This window comes from Bubalus bubalis, chromosome 5 (assembly GCF_019923935.1).
Source record: "Bubalus bubalis isolate 160015118507 breed Murrah chromosome 5, NDDB_SH_1, whole genome shotgun sequence".
In the NCBI taxonomy this organism is placed as follows: Eukaryota; Metazoa; Chordata; class Mammalia; order Artiodactyla; family Bovidae; genus Bubalus; species Bubalus bubalis.
Window position 1 is genome coordinate 99,625,728 of NC_059161.1, and position 20,320 is coordinate 99,646,047.

Genomic DNA, 20,320 nt, shown 5'->3' on the forward strand with positions numbered 1-20,320 from the left:
AGTGCCTACAATATTCTGCCTGTACAGAGACCCAGCTCAGGGCAAAGGATGCACATAGATTGAAAGTGAGGGGATGGAGAAATATATTTCACACAAACAGAAATGGCAAGCTAATGGGAGATACAGTACTCACATTAGCCAAAATAGACACTGATAAATAGAAAACGATACCAAGAAATGGGAAGATACTCCTTGTTTGTGGATTGGAAGAATCAAATTGTTGAAAATGACTATACTGTCCAAAGTAATCTACAGACTCGGTGCAATCCCTTTCTAATTGCCAATGGCATCTTTCAGAGAACAAAAAATTTTACAGTTTGTATGGAAACACAAAGTACCCTGACTAGCCAAAGCAATCTTGAGAAAGAAAAATGGAACTAGGGGAATCGGGTTTCCTGGCTTCAGACTATAATAAAAAGCTGCAGTCATCATAACAGTACAGTACTAGCACAGAAATATAGGCCAACTGAACTGAATAGAAAGCCCGGAGATAAGCCCATACACCTATGGTCCCTTAATCTATGACAGTGGAGACAAGAATATACAGTGGAGAAAAGACAAGCTCTTTAGTAAGCGGTAGTGGGAAAACTGGACAGCTACATGTGGAAAAATGAAATTAGAACACTCTAGCACCATGGCAACCCACTCCGGTACTCTTGCCTGGAAACTCCCATGGACAGAGGAGCCTGGTAGGCTGCAGTCCATGGCGTTGCAAAGAGTCGGACACGGGACATGACTGAGCGACTTCACTTTCACTTTTCACTTTTCGTGCATTGGAGAAGGAAATGGCAACCCACTCCAGTGTTCTTGCCTGGAGAATCCCAGGGACTGGGGAGCCTGGTGGACTGCCGTCTGTGGGGTTGCACAGAGTTGGACATAACTGAAGCGACTTAGCAGCAGCAGCAGCAGCACCATACACAAAAATAAATTCAAAATGGATTGAAGACTTGACTGTAAGGCCAGATACTATAAAACTCTTAGAGGAAAACATAGAACAATTTTTGATATAAATCACAGCAAGATCTTTTCTGACCCACTCTCTAGAATAATATAAAATAAATGGGACCTTAGTAAACATAAACATTTTTGCACATCAAAGGAAATCATAAATAAATGGAAAGAAAACCCTCAGAATGGGAGAAAATAATTTCAAACAATGCCACTGATAAGGGATTAATGCCCAAAATATAGAAGCTGTTCATGCAGTTCAATATGAAAACAAACAACCCAATCCAAAAATGAATGGAAGACCTAAATAGACATTTCTCCAATGAAGACATACAGATAAGATAGCCAACAAACATATGAAAAGATCAACATCACTAATTATTTGAGAAATGCAAATCAAAACCACAGTGAGATATCACCTCACACTGGTCAGAATGGCCAGCATCAAAAAACTACAAACAATGAATGTTGGAGAGACTGTGGACAAAAGGGAACCCTCTTGCACTGTTTGGTGGAATGAATAGTAAATTGATACAGCCTCTATGGAGAACAGTATGGAAGTTCCTTGAAAAACTAAAAGTAGAACCATCATATGACCCTGGGGCTTCCCTGGTGGCTCAGACTGTAAAGAATCTGCCTGTAGTATAGGAGACTTGGGCTCTATCCCTGGATCAGGAAAATCCCCTGGAGGAAGGAATGGCTATCCACTCCAGTATTTTTTCCTGGAGAATTCCATGGACAGAGGAGCCTGGCAGGCTACAGTTGATGGGGTTGCAAAGAGTTGGACATGACTGAGCGACTAACACACACACAGCATATGATCCAGCAATCCCAATCTTCAGCTTATACACAGAGAAAACTGTAATTCCATAGGATACATGCACTCCAATGTTCACTACAACCCTATTCACAATAGCCAGGACACGGAAGCAACCTAATTGTCCATCAGCATAAAAATGGATAAAGAAGATGTGGTACGTATATACAATGGAATCTTACTCAGCCTAAAAAGGAATGAAATTGTGCCATTTGCAGAGATTGTGGTTGGACCCAGAGACTGTCATACAGAGTGAAGTAAGTCAGAAAGAGGAAAACAAACATCATGTAATACTGCTTATATATGAAACCTAGAAAAATGATACAGATGAGCTTTTTTGCAAAGCAGAAATAGAGACACGATGTAGAGAACAAAGATGGATACCAAAGGGGAAAGGGAGAAAATAGGTTGAATTGGGAGATTGGGATTTACATATATACAGAACCATGCATAAAACAGCTAACTATTGAGAACCTACTGTATAGCAGGGGGAACTCTACTCAGTGCTCTATGGTGACCTAGTTCAGTTTAGTCAGTTCAGTTGCTCAGTCATGTCCGACTCTTTGTAACCCCATGGACCGCAGCACGCCAGCCCTCCCTGTCCATCATCAACTCTTGGAGTTTACTCAGATTCAAGTCCATTGAATCAGTGATGCCATCCAACCATCTCATCCTCTGTTGTCCCCTTCTCCTCCTCCTTCAATCTTTCCCAGCATCAGGGTCTTTTTCCAATGAGTCAGCTCTTCGCATCAGGTGGCCAAAGTATTGGAGTTTCAGCTTCAGCATCAGTCCTTCCAATGAACACTCAGGACTGATCTCCTTTAGGATGGACTGGTTGGATCTCCTTGCAGTCCAAGGGACTGTCAAGAGTGTTCTCCAACACCACAGTTCAAAAGCATCTGTCCTTTGGCACTCAGCTTTCTTTATAGTCCAACTCTCACATCCATACATGTGAAAAGGTGGTGACCAAACTGGGAAGGAAATCCAAAAAAGAGGAGATAGGGACTTCCCTTTTGGTCCAGTGGCTAGGACTCTGTGCTCCGAATGAAGGGGGTCTGGGAACTAGATACCAAATGTTGCAAGTGAGGGTTGGCATGCCACAGCTAAGGATTTCACATGCCACAACTAAAAGATCTGATGCAGCCACATGCCACAACTAAAAGATGCGATGCAGTGGAATATTTAAAAACAAAACAAACAGGAGGGGATATATGTATTCGTGTAGCTGATTCACTTTATAACAGACACTAGCAGAAGATTGTAAAGCAACTATAATAATTAATTTAAAACAAACAAGAACACAAACATCTACTATGTATATACTGGGAAGATAAAGCCCTAAAATAGACAATTTCTAGAATAGTGCTGTGGGAACAGAGGAGAGGGTGAAAAACTTCCCAAACTGGAGATCAGGGACAACTTCACAGATGGAGGACTTTTAAGCTGAGACTTGACAAAGAGAAATAAAAGGATTTGTGCTGTGAGGTGGGAAGGGAAGGGGAAGGGAAAGGGAAAGGCAGAATTCACAGGCAAAGGGAACAACTTGAGACAAAGTGAAGAGGTGTGAAAGAGCCCATTCATTATGTTTGGTGGTTTATCACTGGTTCAGTATATTGAGTGTAGCATAAGCTATGGGAGATGAAGAAAGTGATATGAGCAGAACAGAGCAGAACTTCCCCAATTTATTTATTTTTAAATAGAGTTTATTTTTTAGAGTAGTTTTAGGTTCACAGTAAAATTAAGTGGAAAGTACACAGATTTTCTATAAACCTCCCACCCCCACATATACACAACCTTCCCTACAACCAACATCCTGTATTTGATGGTATGTTAGTTATAATTTATGGGCCTACATTAACACATCATATTGAGTTTAGGTCCATATTTTACATTAGGGTTAACACTTGATGTCATACATTCTGTGGGTTTGGACATATGTACATTGACAAGTATCCAGCATTATAGTATCATACAGAATAGTTTTCACTGCCCTAAAATTTCTCTGTTCTCTACTAATTCATCCTTCCTTCCCCCCAACCCATGAAACCCACTGATCTTTATGCTGTCTCCATAGTTTTGCCTTTTGCAGAATGTCACATAGTTGAAATCATAGAGTATATAGATTTTTCAAATTGGTTTCTTTCGTCTAATAATATGTAGTTTTCTCATTTTTTTAATAGTTTGATAGCTCCTTTCTTTTTAGTGCTGAATAATATTTCATTTCCCAGATGTACCCGAGTTTATTCATTCATCTACTGAAGGACATTTTGGTTGATTTCAAGTTTTAGCAGTTGTGAATAAGACTGCTATACTATCTGTGTTCAGTTTTTTTGTGAACATATTTTCAGCTCATTTGGGTAAATACTAAGGAGCACGACTGCAGTATTGTATTGTAAAAAGGTTTAATTTGGTAAGAAACTTGCAATCGGTCTTCCAAAGGGACTGTATAATTTTGAATTCCCATCATCTATGAATGAAAGATCTTGTTGCTCCATCCTCGTCAGCATTTGGTGTTGTCAGTTTTGGATGTTGGCTGTTCTAATAAGTGAGGTGATATTTCACTCCTGTTATAATTTGCAATTCTTTGATGACACATGATGTTGAACATCTTTTCCAATTGTGTATCTTTTAGTTAAGGTGTCTGTTCAGGTCTTTTCTCATTTTATTAACCAAGTTGTTTGTTTTCTTCTTTCTGAGCTTTAATAGTTCTTTGTGCATTTTGGATAATAGTTCTTTCTCAGATACAGTCTTCCCTCAGTATCCATGGGGGATTGTTCCAGGACCCCTGCAGGTACCAAAATCCATGGCATTGAAGTTTCTTATATAAAAGGGTACAGTGTTTGCATATACCTATACACAACCTCCCATATCATCTCTAGATTACTTATCATTTGATTACTTATCATATAATACCTAATACTAATGTAAATACTATATTAATAGTTGTAACTATATTGTAAATGCTATGTAAATAGTTTCCCATGTGGCAAACTGAAGTTTTGGTATATTTTTGATCTGCAGTTGGTTGAGTCCACCAGTGAGGAACTCATGGATACTAAGGGACAACGGTCAGCAAATATTTTCTCCTTATCTCTGGTTTCTCTTCATATTCTCTTGATCCTCAAATTTTACATGCACATGTTAAAGCTACGTGGATGATTTGGGACATAATTAAAATTCAGATTCATATGCAGTAGGTCTAGGGTGGAGCTTGGGATTCCACATTTACAGCAGTCTCTCAAGTGATGCTGATGCTGGCCTAAAAAGCAAGGCTACAGATCACTCTGGCCACTGTTGGAAGGGATGAAAATGCAGGTGACAAGTTCCTGTTAAAATGATTCTGGCCACAGAGAACAATGTGTGAAATAGGTAGGGTGGTGGCAGTGGCGATGGAGAAAAGTGGATGAATTTGATCACTCTCTAGAAGGTGAAATCATTAATAACTTGGGGACTGCATTGGGAGAGAGGTGAGAGAACACCATCATGCGTGGCCGCTGTCCAGAGCGGGCAGAGCGACAGAATACAAAGGCCTTGGGGCTGGGAGAGTGAAGACCTCAATCCTGGCCCCAGATCTGCTGCTCACTTGCTCTGTAGCCTTGGGCAGGCTACTTAACTTCTTGGGACCCTTTCTTCTGTCAAATGGGCACCATCATCACTGCTGTGATGTCACCCAGGCGTTTTGAGGCGCTAATGAACTAACTCAGGTGAGAGTGCTTTGCCAACACTAGGGCAGGACACACATGAAAGTGATCATTGTAATTATTATGAAATGTAAATCTATTATAAAGTGCTATGGGGTTTATTTGTTACTGACCCTTTCGAGTTAGGTCCTAACAAGGGTCCTCCAGCACAGTGAGCCAACGGAACGAGACTGAGTTTGGTTTTGAAGCCAAGGAAAGTTTTATCCTTTGAAAAAGAACAGAGGGGTGTGAGCCTGTGTGCCAGAGCCCCAATTCTCCTGGAAAGGCTGTGGCCGGGGCTGCTAGTGGTTTCCTCTGCGGGGGGAGGGGAGGAGTTCTCCCAGGCGGAGCACAGAGAACTGCTCAGCACACACAGCACTGCTCAGGCTCGAGAGCCGGGCGCAGCCCTTCTGCACACGGCCTGCGGCCGATGTCTTGAATACGGTGTCTGCCTGAGTTTCTACCCCCGGCCTGTGGATCTACAGTGTTGGGAGCATCCATTTCGCACTAGGAACTCTGGTCTGAAGAGCCCAGTGCAGGGCCCCCAGTACAGGTACCCTGAGAGCAAGTGAAGCTTGCTCAACACAAAGAAGAAATAAGGGTAAGACTTTATTTTATCACCAGAGACTATGTTTATTTCCTGGGAGTTGTTAATGGGCTTTGCTGGTAACATACTGACACTTTCTTTGGCCCTGGGACTATTCAGTCTGGTAGTAAGGCTCAACCTGGAAAGACAATAGAACAAGTGCTACAGAATAAATAGATCATATAAATTGCAGCCCAGTTCTTCTGGGCACTGGGGCCTTAAGTGTGAATTTGGGGGCCTTATTTTACCTATTGGGCTGCAGCGTATACTTTTAATATGAACTCCTAGGAGAGGCCCAGACAAGCCTGGTGTTCAGCCCCTGTCTGAGCCCAGCCCAGGTACCGCTCAGTGAATTCTTTCAGAGGTGAATTTGGGGCTTCCATTCTTTAATGCTGAGCCTTGCTGGTGTATGATCCTGGGTATTTCTAGGTGGGAAAATGTCTAGCTTGTCACGGAGCCCAGGACTTTGTGCCATGATTGTGATAGCATGGAGAATTACTTTTCCTACAAGAAGAAACTGGTTTTCCTGGGAGATCGGTAATGGGAAGGAAGAGACTCAGGGCTCCTCACCTTTCCTCACTTACTTATCTTAAAGAAGGGATAATCCGGTCTTGACTCTGGGATATTGTGGCCTTCAAGGTGTTTCTGGTTTGCCTAGATATCAAGTTTGTTACTTGACAGGGTACCTGTACAGGCCCTGCACCGGGCTCTTCAGACCAGAGTTCCTAGTGGGAAATGGATGTTCCCAACACTGCAGCTCCTCAGGCCGGAGGTTGGTTATACTTGTCAGGAAGGGTCAAGCCCAAGTAAATTATTAAAAAGAAGTAGCTATGTTTCCTTACCTATAAGATGGGGATTATTAATATCTGTATTGTAGAATTTCATGAGTATTTGGTGAAATAATGCAAACAGAATTCTTAGCACATGCCTGGCTACCATAAATGGTAGATTTGCAGTTGCCCTCTGAAACCAGTACTGTCAGATGATATGTAGGGAGTTCTCTGTGAGTTTGTTTAGACCACATGGCCCTGTTCTCTACCTCCTCCCTAGGAGATTAAAGGAGGAGGAACCCTGGCTGGAGGAAATGGAAGATTCCTACAGATTTTTAAAATCTTGGCTCTGTAGGTCCCCATCTAGGAAGAAAGATCATCAGGCTGAGCCTGCTGCTGCTGCTAAGTCACTTCAATTGTGTCCGACTCTGTGCGACCCCATAGATGGCAGCCCACCAGGCCCCTCCATCCCTGGGATTCTCCAGGCAAGAACACTGAAGTGGGTTGCCATTTCCTTCTCCAATGCATGAAAGTGAAAAGTGAAAGTGAAGTCGTTCAGTTGTGTCTGACTCTTCGCGACCCCATGGACTGCAGCCTACCAGGCTCCTCCGTTCATGAGATTTTCCAGGCAGGAGTACTGGAGTAGGGTGCCATTGCCTTCTCCGAGCAGATTGAGCCTAGGAAGATAAATATTTAAACCCATTTAGCTGGGTTGCATTTGTAGATGGCTGCGGAGAAGGCAATGGCACCCCACTCCAGTACTCTTGCCCGGAAAATCCCATTGACGGAGGAGCCTGGAAGGCTGCAGTCCATGGGGTCGCTGAGGGTTGGACACGACTGAGCAACTTCATTTTCACTTTTCACTTTCATGCATTGGAGAAGGAAATGGCAACCCACTCCAGTATTCTTGCCTGGAGAATCCCAGGGATGGTGGGGCCTGGTGGGCTGCCATCTATGGGGTTGCACAGAGTTGGACACGACTGAAGCGACTTAGCAGCAGCAGCAGCAGCAACCATAATGAGACGCTATTGAAACATTTTAAATGGGGGAGTCATACATTCTAACACAATGCTAAATAACCACCCCAAATACTTTGAACCATGCTTCCAGCAGTGGGGATTGGTTTGCTCTGAGTCATTTGTACCCTTATCAATTATAAAACAAATTTTCACATATCCGACACCTTGTGGCACACCAGCTCCTTTCTTATTCAGTATCTATTTTAATATTCACAGGTGTTTTATGAAGCAGCTTATTATCTTCATTTTATAAAAGATAAAACTGAAATCAAGAAGGGTTAATGGCAGTAGGTATGTGATTCTCAATATTTATTACTTTCCCCTTATTCACTCTTTCATCAAATGAAAGAGATGTAATTAAAAGACGAGGATGAATTTGCAAATGTTAAGGTGTTTGGGAATTTCTCCCAGTTGCTGAACTGTAAATTATTGAAGAAGAGGCCTGAATGAAGCTGAGCCATGCTTTGTGGCTCAAATGTTTTTATGCTTTCATAGAAGGAGTAATAGCTATTATTTATTGAATAACTAATATGTGCCAGGCACTGTGTTAATAAATTTATATATGTTAGCATATATAACACAATTACCTTGTGAAGAAAATATTATCCTCCCCACTTTGCAGGTGAGAAAACAGACTTTCCTGAAGGCTCATAATTGCTATTGGTGGTACAACCAGATTAGAACTAGGATATTCTGAGTCCCTGTCCTGGATTTTTTTTCACTGTGGCAGGGAACTGAGAAAGAAGATGTTGGAGAGGTCTTATAAAGGAGACTGCAGTAAAGCCTTTGGTCTGTTGTTCCTTAGAGGCAAAGAGGAGCCCTGGGGCGCATGCCATATGGCAGAGAGGAGAACACCTGCTTGGTAAAAACCTGTATTGGTTTAGAATCTACAATTAAAACCACCAGGCTGTCAAGATTATTTCTGCCCCAATTCAGAACATGTCCCTGTGACTCAGTCCTCTTTATCTGCTTGTTAGTATTACGTGGGGGATATGGTTTATATTGTACTAGCCTGGCATTGTTTTCATACTAGTTTCACATGGATCATTTGGCTTGTTTTGTAAAATAAGTGGATGGGATTGTTATCTCCATGACACAAGAAACAATGAATCAGAGAGATTAAAAGACTCTGTACCCTGGATGAGTCAGTAGTAGAGACCAACACAAAATTCAGTTCTCCTGAGCTTTTATTTATTCACTCATAGCACACATGTTTTTGTAGCACCTTCTTTTGCTGAGGTATTGATGATACAAAGTTGAATATGCTCTATCTTTGTCCTTAAGGAAAAATTAACAACAGAATAGAGGTTGAGGGCTGCAAGAGATGTGTAATTAGTATACAGTGGGGGTCATATTTTATGCAGTGATTTATTCTGTCTGGTAGTACAATGAGGTTTGCATGGAGCTGTTGGCACATTAACTATGGGTTCATTTAACAAAGATGATCTTCAAGTTTCCTTCAAGCTCCAGAATCGTTTTATTTGTGGCTCACTGATCTGAGATCTGGCCCTCAAATTCTAGCATTTTAGTGCCTGAATTCTCATTTATAAAATAAACACTTTCTATGTAAAAGGCTCTTTTGGTACCAAAGACTCGAGGACTAGTAAGGTCTTTGCTCTTGATCTCACAATTTAGTGAGGATTCATAAATATAAATAAGAATTTATAATGTCAGATAAGCACTGCTAATGATCCTAGCCAGAGGAAAGGGCAATAGTTTTTGTGTGAGGTGGCATGAACAAAAGCCAACTTAAAGATATATCATGTTAGGCCAGAGAACTTGGACTTTGTGCTGAAGCTATGGAAGTATTTTAGATCAGATATTGATGTAGTTGGATGTGCATTTTAGTGTAAACTACAATATCTGAATAAATTTGAGGGCTTCCCTGTTGGCTCAGTGTAAAGAATCCACCCACCAATGCAGGAGACATGGGTTCAATCCTGGTCCAGGAAGATTCCACATGCCTGTGATCAACAAAGCCTGTGTACCCAAACTATTGAGCCTTGCTCTTGGGCCTGAGAGTTACAGTTACTGAGATCCCAAGGTACTGAAGTTCACATGCCTTAGAGCCCATGAGAGAAGCCATTGCAGTGAGAACCTGTGCACTGCAACTGGAGAGCAGCCCCTGCTTGCTGTGACTAAAGAAAAGCCTACGCAGCAACAAAGACCCAGCCCAGTTAAAAATAAATAAATAAAATTAGCCTATCTCTCTTGCTGTGCTAAATTGCTTAACTTCAGATGCCATTGCCTTCTCCTCTTAACTTCAGAAAAGATACATAAAAATCAATTCAAAATAATGCACCAGTATAAAAACAGGATATAAATGGACCATTGCCAGAAATTCATGGAAGAGAGAAAGCAGATAAAATCAGATTGATCAGAACAGAAGAAATCATAGCTTAATGTGTATAAAAAGAGAAAATCCTAGTAAAATGAGACAAGCTCTAGAAAATACTGGCTGAGAGAGAAACAGGAATGAGTCATGGGTCATCTTCATGGATAAATTATTTAAAGTTCTGTATTCGAAACAGGAGGGGAAGTTTCCATTTTGCAATTCACATGAGGTAGCGGAATTTTGATTCCAAGCTTACACAAGATAATTTTTTCTTTTTTTCACTGAAGTGTAACTGACTTAGAATATGATATTAGTTTTGGAAGTACAACATAGTAATTCAGTATTTTTATGTATTACAAAATGATCGCTGTGATCATTCAAGCTACCATGTTACCATAAAAGTTGTTATCATGTTGACTATATTCCCTGTGCTGTACATTATGTCCTTGTGACTTACTTATTTTATAACTGGAAGTTTATACTTCTTAATTGCCCTCACACATTTTATTCATCCTCCTACATGCCTTACCTCAGGCAACCAAATGTTCACTGTATCTGTGAATCTGTTTCTCCTATATTGTTATGTATGATTATTTTGATTTTTAGATTCCATGTATAAGTGAAATCATATGGTATTTGTCTTTTTCTTTGACTTATTTCACATGGCATAATACCCTCTAGGTTCATCAGTGTGATCACAATTGGCAAGATCAAACTAGCATTCAAGCTTGATGTCAATATAAAGACAGCTTTGCACATGTAAAGTTCTGGTTTTATCACTCATAGGTGATCTTGGAAAGGCTAAACACCAAATGGTAATAATAATAACCTCCAGGGTTGGTGATTATGAACATTTACTTTAAAACTTAATTTTTCTCAACTATTAGATTAAAATCAAACAGGATTAAAATCCTTGTAACTAACAACTGTCGTTCTGGGATCTCCCTGCAGTATTGACTTGGTAGTATTTTTGAATTTTGGAGTTGGAGTTTCTGTGCAGTGCCTCCCTCAGTTTTAGTTTGCTTTTGCAGTTGGTGGAGCCTATATTACAGTAGGTTTGGGAAAGTAAATGGAGAGTAAATATTTAGTATCTTTTAGGTCTCAAAATGGAGTATTTCTATTCTACGCTCACATTTGATTTATACTTGAGAGTATGGAATTCTAATAAGGTTGAAAATTTTCCATTGGAATTTGGAAAACATTGTACTTTTGTCATTTACATTTCCACACTGGCTATTGATATCCAAAACCATTTTATTCCTGCTTCTTTATTTTCTTCTTCAGTTGAGAAGCTTGTAGCATTTTTGTTACCATCACATTCAAATTTTATTACTACTTCCTTATATTCACCTCTTTATTTTGTGAGGAGCTTTTTGGACTCTTTCAACCTGGAAAGGCTGCCTTCTGCTTTAGAAAATTAGTTTGAGTTGTTTTGTTGATGAGTTCTTCCCCTCTGTTTTTTTTTTTTTTTTTTCCTTTCAGAAATTCTTTTTATTTAGATTATGAGCTTTCTATTCTGATTCTCTATTTTTCATATATTTCATTCATTCATATATTTTCTTTTCTATTTTTTTATTGTATTTGTTTTGCCATACATCAACATGAATCCACCATGGGTGTACATGTGTTCCCCATCCTGATCCCCACTCCCACCTTCCTCCCCATACCATCCCTCTGGGTCATCCCAGTACACCAGCCCTGAGCATCCTGTATCATGCATCGAACCTGGACTGGCGATTCTTTTCACATATGATATTATCCTTGTCTTCATTTTGTTTTGATTTATGGGAGATTTCCTCAAATTCATCTTTCAAACTGTCAAATTTTTTATTTTTTTCTCACATTTAGTTTCTAACAGGTTTTTAAATTTTTGTTTATAAAATTATACCATTCAATTCCTGTTGGACCATAAAGAAAGCTGAGTGCTGAAGAATTGATGCTTTTGAACTGTAGTGTTGGAGAAGACTCTAGAGAGTCCCTTGGACTGCAAGGAGATCAAACCAGTCAATCCTTTAGGAAATCAGTCCTGGATATTCATTGGAAGGACTGAGGCTGAAGCTGAAGCTCCAGTACTTTGGCCACCTGATGCAAAGAACTGACTCATTGGAAAAGACCCTGGTGTTGGGAAAGATGAAAGGCAGAAGGAGAAGGTGACGACAGAAGATGAGATGGTTAGATGGCATCACCATCTATGTCCAACTCAGTGGACATGAGTTTGAGCAAGCTCCAGGAGTTGTTGATGGACAGGGGAGCCTGGCGTGCTGCAGTCCATGGGGTTGCAAAGAGTGGGACATGACTGAACAAATGAACTGAACTGAACTGAACTAATGGCTACTTCAACTTATTCTTATGGTTCCTGTTTGCATAGTATATCTTTTCCATTGTTTTGTTTTCAACATACTCATGACTTTGATTTTATAGTGTGTAATTATTGATATATTTGGATTTACATTTGCCATTTGCTGTTTGTATTCTATATGGATCCTGAATTTTCCTGTTTCTCCTTCAATGTCTTTTGTTAAATGAATAGTTTTATTTCACTATTTCTACTCTTTTTAAAAAACATATTTCTTAGTGGTAGCACTCAGGATTGAAATATACATTTTAATTTATCATACTCTTCTTCTGACCAACACAAACTGAATTCCACACACACACACACACACACACACACACACACATTTATATATGTTATAAGCCTAACAGTAAAGTGTTATAATGATTATTTTATACAATCTTCTGTCTTTTAAATAAAATGGAAGGCAGAAATGTATTTATAGAATCTTTCATGTTAATTTTCTTATTTACCATTTCTTCTGCTCTTTACTTGTATTTGTGGATTTAAGTTACCATTTGTATTATTTCTTCTTAGTCTGGCAGACTTCCTTCAGTATTATTTGTAAACAGCTCTGCTGGCAGCAAATTCTCCTTGCCCTTTTTTTATCTGGGTATTTTCTTATTTCACCTTCATTTTAAAATATAGTTTTGTTGGATATAGCTTTCTTCATTTTTTAAAAAAACATTCCTTTGAATATGTTATCCTACTGCTCTCTAGCCTTCATGGTTCAGGTAAGGAGTTTGTTTTTAATCATATTGTCATTTTGCATCATGCACCATTTTTCTCCTGATGCTTTCAGCATTTTTACTTTGGCTTTGACTTTTATCAGTCTGACTATGATGTCTCTATGTATGAATCCTCATGTATTTTCCTACTTTGTGTATGTTTTGGGATTCTTGCATCTCTATATTAATATTTTTCATCAAACTTTGGGAAATTTTTCTCCATTAGTTTTAAAATATTTTTCTCTTCTTTTTTTTTCTCTCCCTCAGACTTTTCCATTTTTGTATGTTGGTGTGTTTTATGTTGTCCCACAGTTCTTTGATACTCTGTTACTTTTTCTTCAATATTTTTTTCCTCCAGGTTCCTTATATTGGGAAATTTCTATGGATCGTTCTTCGAATTCACTAATTCTTTCTTCTCTCGGGTTGAATCTTTTGTTTAGCATCACAAGTGAGATTTTTCATTTACTATGTGAACCGTGAACTTCCTGATGTTCAAGCTGGTTTTAGAAAAGGCAGAGGAACCAGAGATCAAATTGCCAACATCCACTGGATCATGGAACAAGCAAGAGAGTTCCAGAAAAACATCTATTTGTGCTTTATTGACTATGCCAAAGCCTTTGACTGTGTGGATCACAATAAACTGTGGAAAATTCTGAAAGACATGGGAATACCAGAACACCTGATCTGCCTCTTGAGAAACCTCTATGCAGGTCAGGAAGCAACAGTTAGAACTGGACATGGAACAACAGACTGGTTCCAAATAGGAAAAGGAGTACGTCAAGGCTGTATACTGTCACCCTGTTTATTTAACTTATATGCAGAGTATATCATAAGAAACGCTGGACTGGAAGAAGCACAAACTGGAATCAAGATTGCCGGGAGAAATATCAATAACCTCAGATATGCAGATGACACCACCCTTATGGCAGAAAGTGAAGAGGAACTAAAAAGCCTCTTGATGAAAGTGAAAGTGGAGAGTGAAAAAGTTGGCTTAATGCTCAACATTCAGAAAACGAAGATCATGGCATCCGGTCCCACAACTTCATGGGAAATATATGGGGAAACAGTGGAAACAGTGTCAGACTTTATTTTTGTGGGCTTCAAAATCACTGCAGATGGTGACTGCAGCCATGAAATTAAAAGACGCTTACTCCTTGGAAGGAAAGTTATGACAAACCTAGATAGCATATTGAAAAGCAGAGACATTACTTTGCCAACAAAGGTTCGTCTAGTCAAGGCTATGGTTTTTCCAGTGGTCATGTATGGATGTGAGAGTTGGACCATGAAGAAGGCTGAGCGCCAAAGAATTGATGCTTTTGAACTGTGGTGTTGGAGAAGACTCTTGAGAGTCCCTTGGACTGCAAGGAGATCCAACCAGTCCATTATGAAGGAGATCAGCCCTGGGATATCTTTGGAAAGAATGATGCTAAAGCTGAAACTCCAGTACTTTGGCCACCTCATGTGAAGAGTTGACTCATTGGAAAAGACTGTGATGCTGGGAGGGATTGGGGGCAGGAGGAGAAGGGGACGACAGAGGAGGAGATGGCTGGATGGCATCACTGACTTGATGGGCGTGAGTCTGGGTGAACTCCGGGAGTTGGTGATGGACAGGGAGGCCTGGCGTGCTGTGATTCATGGGGTTGCAGAGAGTCGGACACGACTGAGAGACTGATCTGATCTGATCTTTAGTATATCCTTTGTTTTTTTTTTTTTTTAATAATGAGAATCTATATTTGTTGATTCATTATTATACTTTCTTTTAATTCTTTGAACATATTTATAATACCTGATTTGAAGCCTTTCTAAATTATTTTTCTTTGGAGTATAGTTGCTTTACAATGCTAAATTAGTTTTTGCTGTACAGCATAATGAATCAGCCGTACATATACATACGTCCCTTCCCTTTTGGACTTCCTTCCAGTTCAGATCACCACAGTGCCTTAAGTATAGTTCCCTGTGCTGTACAATATGTTCTCATTAGTTATCTATATATGCATAATATCAATAGTGTATATGTGTCAATCCCAATCTTCTAATTTCTCCCACCTCCCTTTTCCCATGGTATACATATATTTGTTTTTTACGTCTGTGCCTATTTCTGCTTTGCAAATAGGTTTATAATTTTTTAGATTCTATGTATATGTATTAAAATACAATATTTGTTTCTCTTTCTGACTTCATTCTGTATGTCACTCTCTAGGTCCATCCATCTCTCTACAAGTGACCCAGGTTCGTTACTTTTTATGGATGAATGATATTCCATTGTATGTATATTTACCACACTTTTTATATCCATTCCTCTGTTGACGGACAATCAGGTGGCTTCCATGTCCTTAAAGCAGCTCTATTTAGAATATTTAGAATAGTGCTACTATAAATTTTGGGGTGCATACATCTTTTGAATGATGGTTTTCTAGGGCTTTGTGCCCTGTAGTGGGAGTTCCCTTTTCGTCACACCCTCTCCAGCATTTATTGTTTGTAGATTTTTTCATGATGGCCATTCTGACTGGTGTGAGGCAATACCTTATTGTAGTTTTGATTACATTTCTCTAATAATTAATGCTGTGAACATCTTTTCATGTCTTTGGTGGCCACATGTATGTCTTCTTTGGGAAAGTGTCTATTTAGTTCTTTCACCCATTTTTTTTTTTTTTTGGGTTGTTTCTTTTCTTGATATTGAGCTGAATGAGTTATTTTTGTGTTTTGGACATTAATCATTTTTTCAGTTGTTCTGTTTGAAATTATTTTCACCCATTCTGAAGGTTATCTTTTCATCTTGTTTATGGTTTCCTTTCCTGTGCAAATGTGTTTAGTTAGGTCCTATACATATTTTTTTTTATTTCCATAACTCTAGGAAGTGAGTCAAAAATTATCTTGCTATTATGTATGTCAAAGCATGTTCTACCTGTGTTTTCCTTTAATAGTTTATGATGTCTGGAGTTATATTCAGATCTTCAATCCATTTTGAGTTTATTTATGTGTATAGTATTAGAGAGTTTGTAATTTCATTCTTTTACATGTGCGTGTATGTGTGCTCAGCCATGTTTGACTCTTTGTGACCTTTTGGACTGTAGTCTGCCAGGCTCCTCTGTCCTTGGGATTTCCCAGGCAAGAATACTGGAGTGGGTTGCCATTTCCTCCTTCAGGGGATCTGCCTGACCCATGTCTCCTGTGTCTCCAGCATTACAGGCAGTTTCTTTCCCCATGGAGCCATTGGAGAAGCCCTTCTTTTACTTGTTACTGTCCAGTTTTCCCAGCACCACTTATTGAAGAGTCTGGTCTTCATTGCATATTCTTACCTCCTTTGTCATACCTTAGTTGACCATAGGTGTGTGAGTTTATCTCTGGATATTCCATCCATTCTAAATGTAATAGCTTGCATCTAACAACCTGAAATATCTTGAATGGGGTTTTGCAGCCTGCCGAGGATGTTAAATGGCCAACTTCTGGAACATTATTTTGGCACAGCTGGTCCTGATATGGGAGAGAGAGCTGCCATATTTTACTTTGTGTGTGCAGCTAGCAACTGTTTTGGAGGCTCTTGACTCAGTTCTGTTTTCCATCCTATTTTGTGTGAAATAGTTTTATCTACATAGCAGCTTTTGACTCCCTAAATTCCCTAGGGTTCCACTCACATCTTTTCCTGTGTAGAGCATTGCAAAGTACATAAGCACATGCTGGGTGAGAGCAGTGTGAGAAGTCAGGGTAAAAAATGTAACTGCTTTTAAAGAAAGGCTGATCATCAAGAATCTGGCCTATTTTTTCCATCTTGGATAAGGAGCTAAAAATTAAGATCTTGTGATGGCCTTCAATGCTTAGATTAAAGAGAAGGATCTCCAAATCTGACTATATGTTAGTTTTGGATGGGTTTGTTGGCTGGAGATGGTAGTCTGCCAGTTGTGAGGGGACCTTGTTTTTACAGTGCTTGGCCAAGCTCTCTACAAATAGAAATGTTTGCACTGAATGTTAGCTCTGTCCTGCTGTCTCTGTGGTTTTGGTCCTCCCATTATGGTAGGACCCCTGGCCAGCATTGTGGCTTGTCATGTCAGCCCCATTGGCTATCCTGTCATACGTACCATTGCCTCTGAAGGACAAGTTTTATTTCCTTCAATAAAAGGAGTATACTCTAATTGGAGTATGCCTTTCTTTCTTCCTTTCCTTTTCCGCTTCCTTTCTTTTCCCTCTTACACTGTTGGTGGGAATGCCAATTTTAAATTTTGAAATAGTTTCAAACTTAAGAAAACCTAAGAAAAAATATATTATGACATAGATATTTCTTCTTCCAGAATCATTTGAAATTAAGTTGCAGATAAGATGTCCTTTTATCACTATGTGCTTCAACATGTATTAATTCTTCTTTTCACTTTTATTTTAAATATTAATTGATTAAGAGAAATGGGTCCCAAATGTTTGTGTATTATAAGATACTGAGTAGGCAGTTACGAAGGCTGAGAAGTCCCATGATCTGCATTTGCAAGTTGGAGACCCATGAAAGCCAGTGGTGTAGTTTGAAGGCTAGACAGCCAAAGAGAAGTAGTGTAGATTCTAGTCAAAGTCTGATGCCTAAGAACCAAGAGCACTGAGGCCAGGAGAAGATCCATGTCCCAGGTGAATAGTCAAGCAGCGAGCAATCTTCCTCTACTTTTTTGTTCTTCTTAGGCCCTCAATTAATTGGATGATGCCTACCCCACCAAGGAGGGCCATCAGCTTTATCCAGTCCACCAATTCAAAATGATAATCTCTTCTAGGAACACCTTCTCAGATCCACACAGAAATAATCTTTAACCAGATACTGGGCTTCCCATGGCCCAGTCAAGTTGACTCATAGAGTTAACCATCACACTCTCCATCCCCACCTCCAGGTGAGGAGCTAATTGTAGGAGGGCTAAGGGAGTGGATATCTCCTATAATGCTATGTGGTTTTGCCTTTTAGATCAAGGGGTCAAGATTGATAAAGGACTCATGACTTTTAGTGTTGGTTTATGAGGGGAAAAACAATTAAAAATAAGCAATAAAGGCACAGGAGATCCTCCATTCTCTTACTAAAAAGACAGGTACAATTGGATTTCTTTTTTTTTTTTTTTTCTTTTTTAGAATTAATACTTTCAGGGGTCATTTCTATAGTTTATTACAATTGGATTTCTTATCTTGCTAAGATAGAAGGAATGTTAGATTATGGTTTGGCCCACCAGCAGGCAGGCTTGACACTGACCCAAGGATTTCCTCACTTTGACTGTGTGGAGGTAAATGGTTAATCTAATGAAAGCCTAACTCCTAACTGATATATGATGAAATGGTGGAAGAGACTAGAAGCCACAGTTCTGCCATGTCATGCAGCTATTGGATCACAACTCTTATGAGGCTCACCATTCTATGCTTTTCCAACCTCTTCCTTTGTGAAGCAACAACCTCCCTCATTGGCAGTGAAGGGGGACGGGAGGGGATTAGACAACACTACGCAGTCATATATATGCAAGACCAAGGGGCCTTCTCATTCCTGTGTGTTGAGTACAAATGGAATAAGCAACAGCAGACTTCCAAACCTGCTATTGGTTTCCTCCAATAAATCCTATGATAAAGGCCTGGTATATGTACTGTTTAGCCATCTGGCTTTGTTTGCTCCATGTTATTCAGTTGCATGAATGTGCTGACATTATTTATTAATTCTTATCAATGAGCATTTGGATTTTTTTTTTTTTTTTCTTCTCTTTGGGGCTATGACAAGCAATGCTGCTATGAGCAGTGCTGTATATTTAGTGACCATAAACACGTTTACCTAGAGATATTCTAAGTGTGGATTTATTAGATAGTAGAGCATATATATCTTCAACTTTTTGAGATATTTCCTAAGAGTTTTCCAAAGAAGTTATGCCAGTTTTATCAGCCACCAATCTGGGAGTTCATATCTTTTGCTCAGCGTTGCTCTCATTGCTCAGTCCTTGCTAACGTTTGATAGTCTCAGACCATTTCATCATAACCAATCTTGTGTGTGATACTGTAGTATTTTATTGTGATTTTACTCTTTTGTGAAGTGAGTTTTCAAATTTTTTCTTCATTTTATTTATTTTTCTATCCATTGAATATTTTTTGTTAGAATTCTTTCATCACAGCCTTAGGTATGACCCACAAATTGTGTGTTATATTTTCACTTTCATTGAGTTCAACATATATGTATAATTTACCTTGAGACTTGCTTTTTTACCCATAGATTATTTCAAAGTGTGTGGTTTAGTTTCCGAATATTTGCAGATTTTCATGTTATCGTTCTGCTATGATTACTAGTTTGATTCCAGTGTATCATAGAACACACTGTGTATGATTTAACTCCTTTTAAACTGTCAAGGTTTGTTTTAAGACCACTATGGTCATATTGGTGTATGTTCCATAAGAATTTGAAATGAATGTAGATACTGATGCTATTGGATGGAATGTTCTATAAATATCAATTAGATCCTATTTGTTGATGCTGTTGTTGAATTCCTGTATATATTTGCTGATTTTCAGTCTAACTGTCCTATTAACTTTTGGGAGTTTAACGTTGAAAACTTAAACTATTGCAGATCCATGTATTTTACCTTTCAGTTCTATCAGGTTTTCATTCACATATTTTGCAATTCTGTTGTCTGCTGCACACAAACTTAGAATAGCTATGTCTTCTTTGTGGATCAGCCCTTTATCATTATATAATGTCCTTCTGTGTTTCTAGTAATTATCTTTTCTCTGAAATATAATCTATCTGGTATGAATGTAGCCTCTTCTGCATTCCTTTGATTTATGTTTACATGATATAACCCTTCCATCCACTTACTTTTATCCTGATCGTATTGTTATTTTTGAAGTGAGTTTCTTGTAGATAGCATATAGTTGACTATTCTGCACCTTATACCAGGGAGGTCATGCAAAACCAGATGAGGTGTCCTGATTTTTATTTATATTTATTTCCTGACCTTTGCTGCAAATGACTTAAGAACACCTCCAACAAGAACTTTTTCAATGAAGTAGTAATTAATAAACACAGAAAATTAGGCTCAAGGAAATGATGATGCAGATATGTTTTTCATGGGGGCTAAAATATTGTTATACTTGAGCTTAAACTTTGGAA

The 20,320-nt window shown here is 39.1% G+C and overlaps 1 protein-coding gene across 1 annotated transcript in view; it reads left to right on the plus strand.

Annotated features, from left to right (window-relative positions):
• Nucleotides 1-6,518: 6,518 nt before the first annotated feature.
• The window catches only part of LOC123333851 (glycerophosphodiester phosphodiesterase domain-containing protein 4-like), a 58,188-nt gene continuing 44,386 nt past the window's right edge, over nt 6,519-20,320 (plus strand). Inside the window, exons 1-3 of the mRNA XM_044943959.2 lie at nt 6,519-6,568; nt 6,713-6,837; nt 18,313-18,461. Coding sequence (XP_044799894.2) covers nt 6,519-6,568; nt 6,713-6,837; nt 18,313-18,461 — 324 coding nt within the window. The remainder of the gene's footprint in view (nt 6,569-6,712; nt 6,838-18,312; nt 18,462-20,320) is intronic.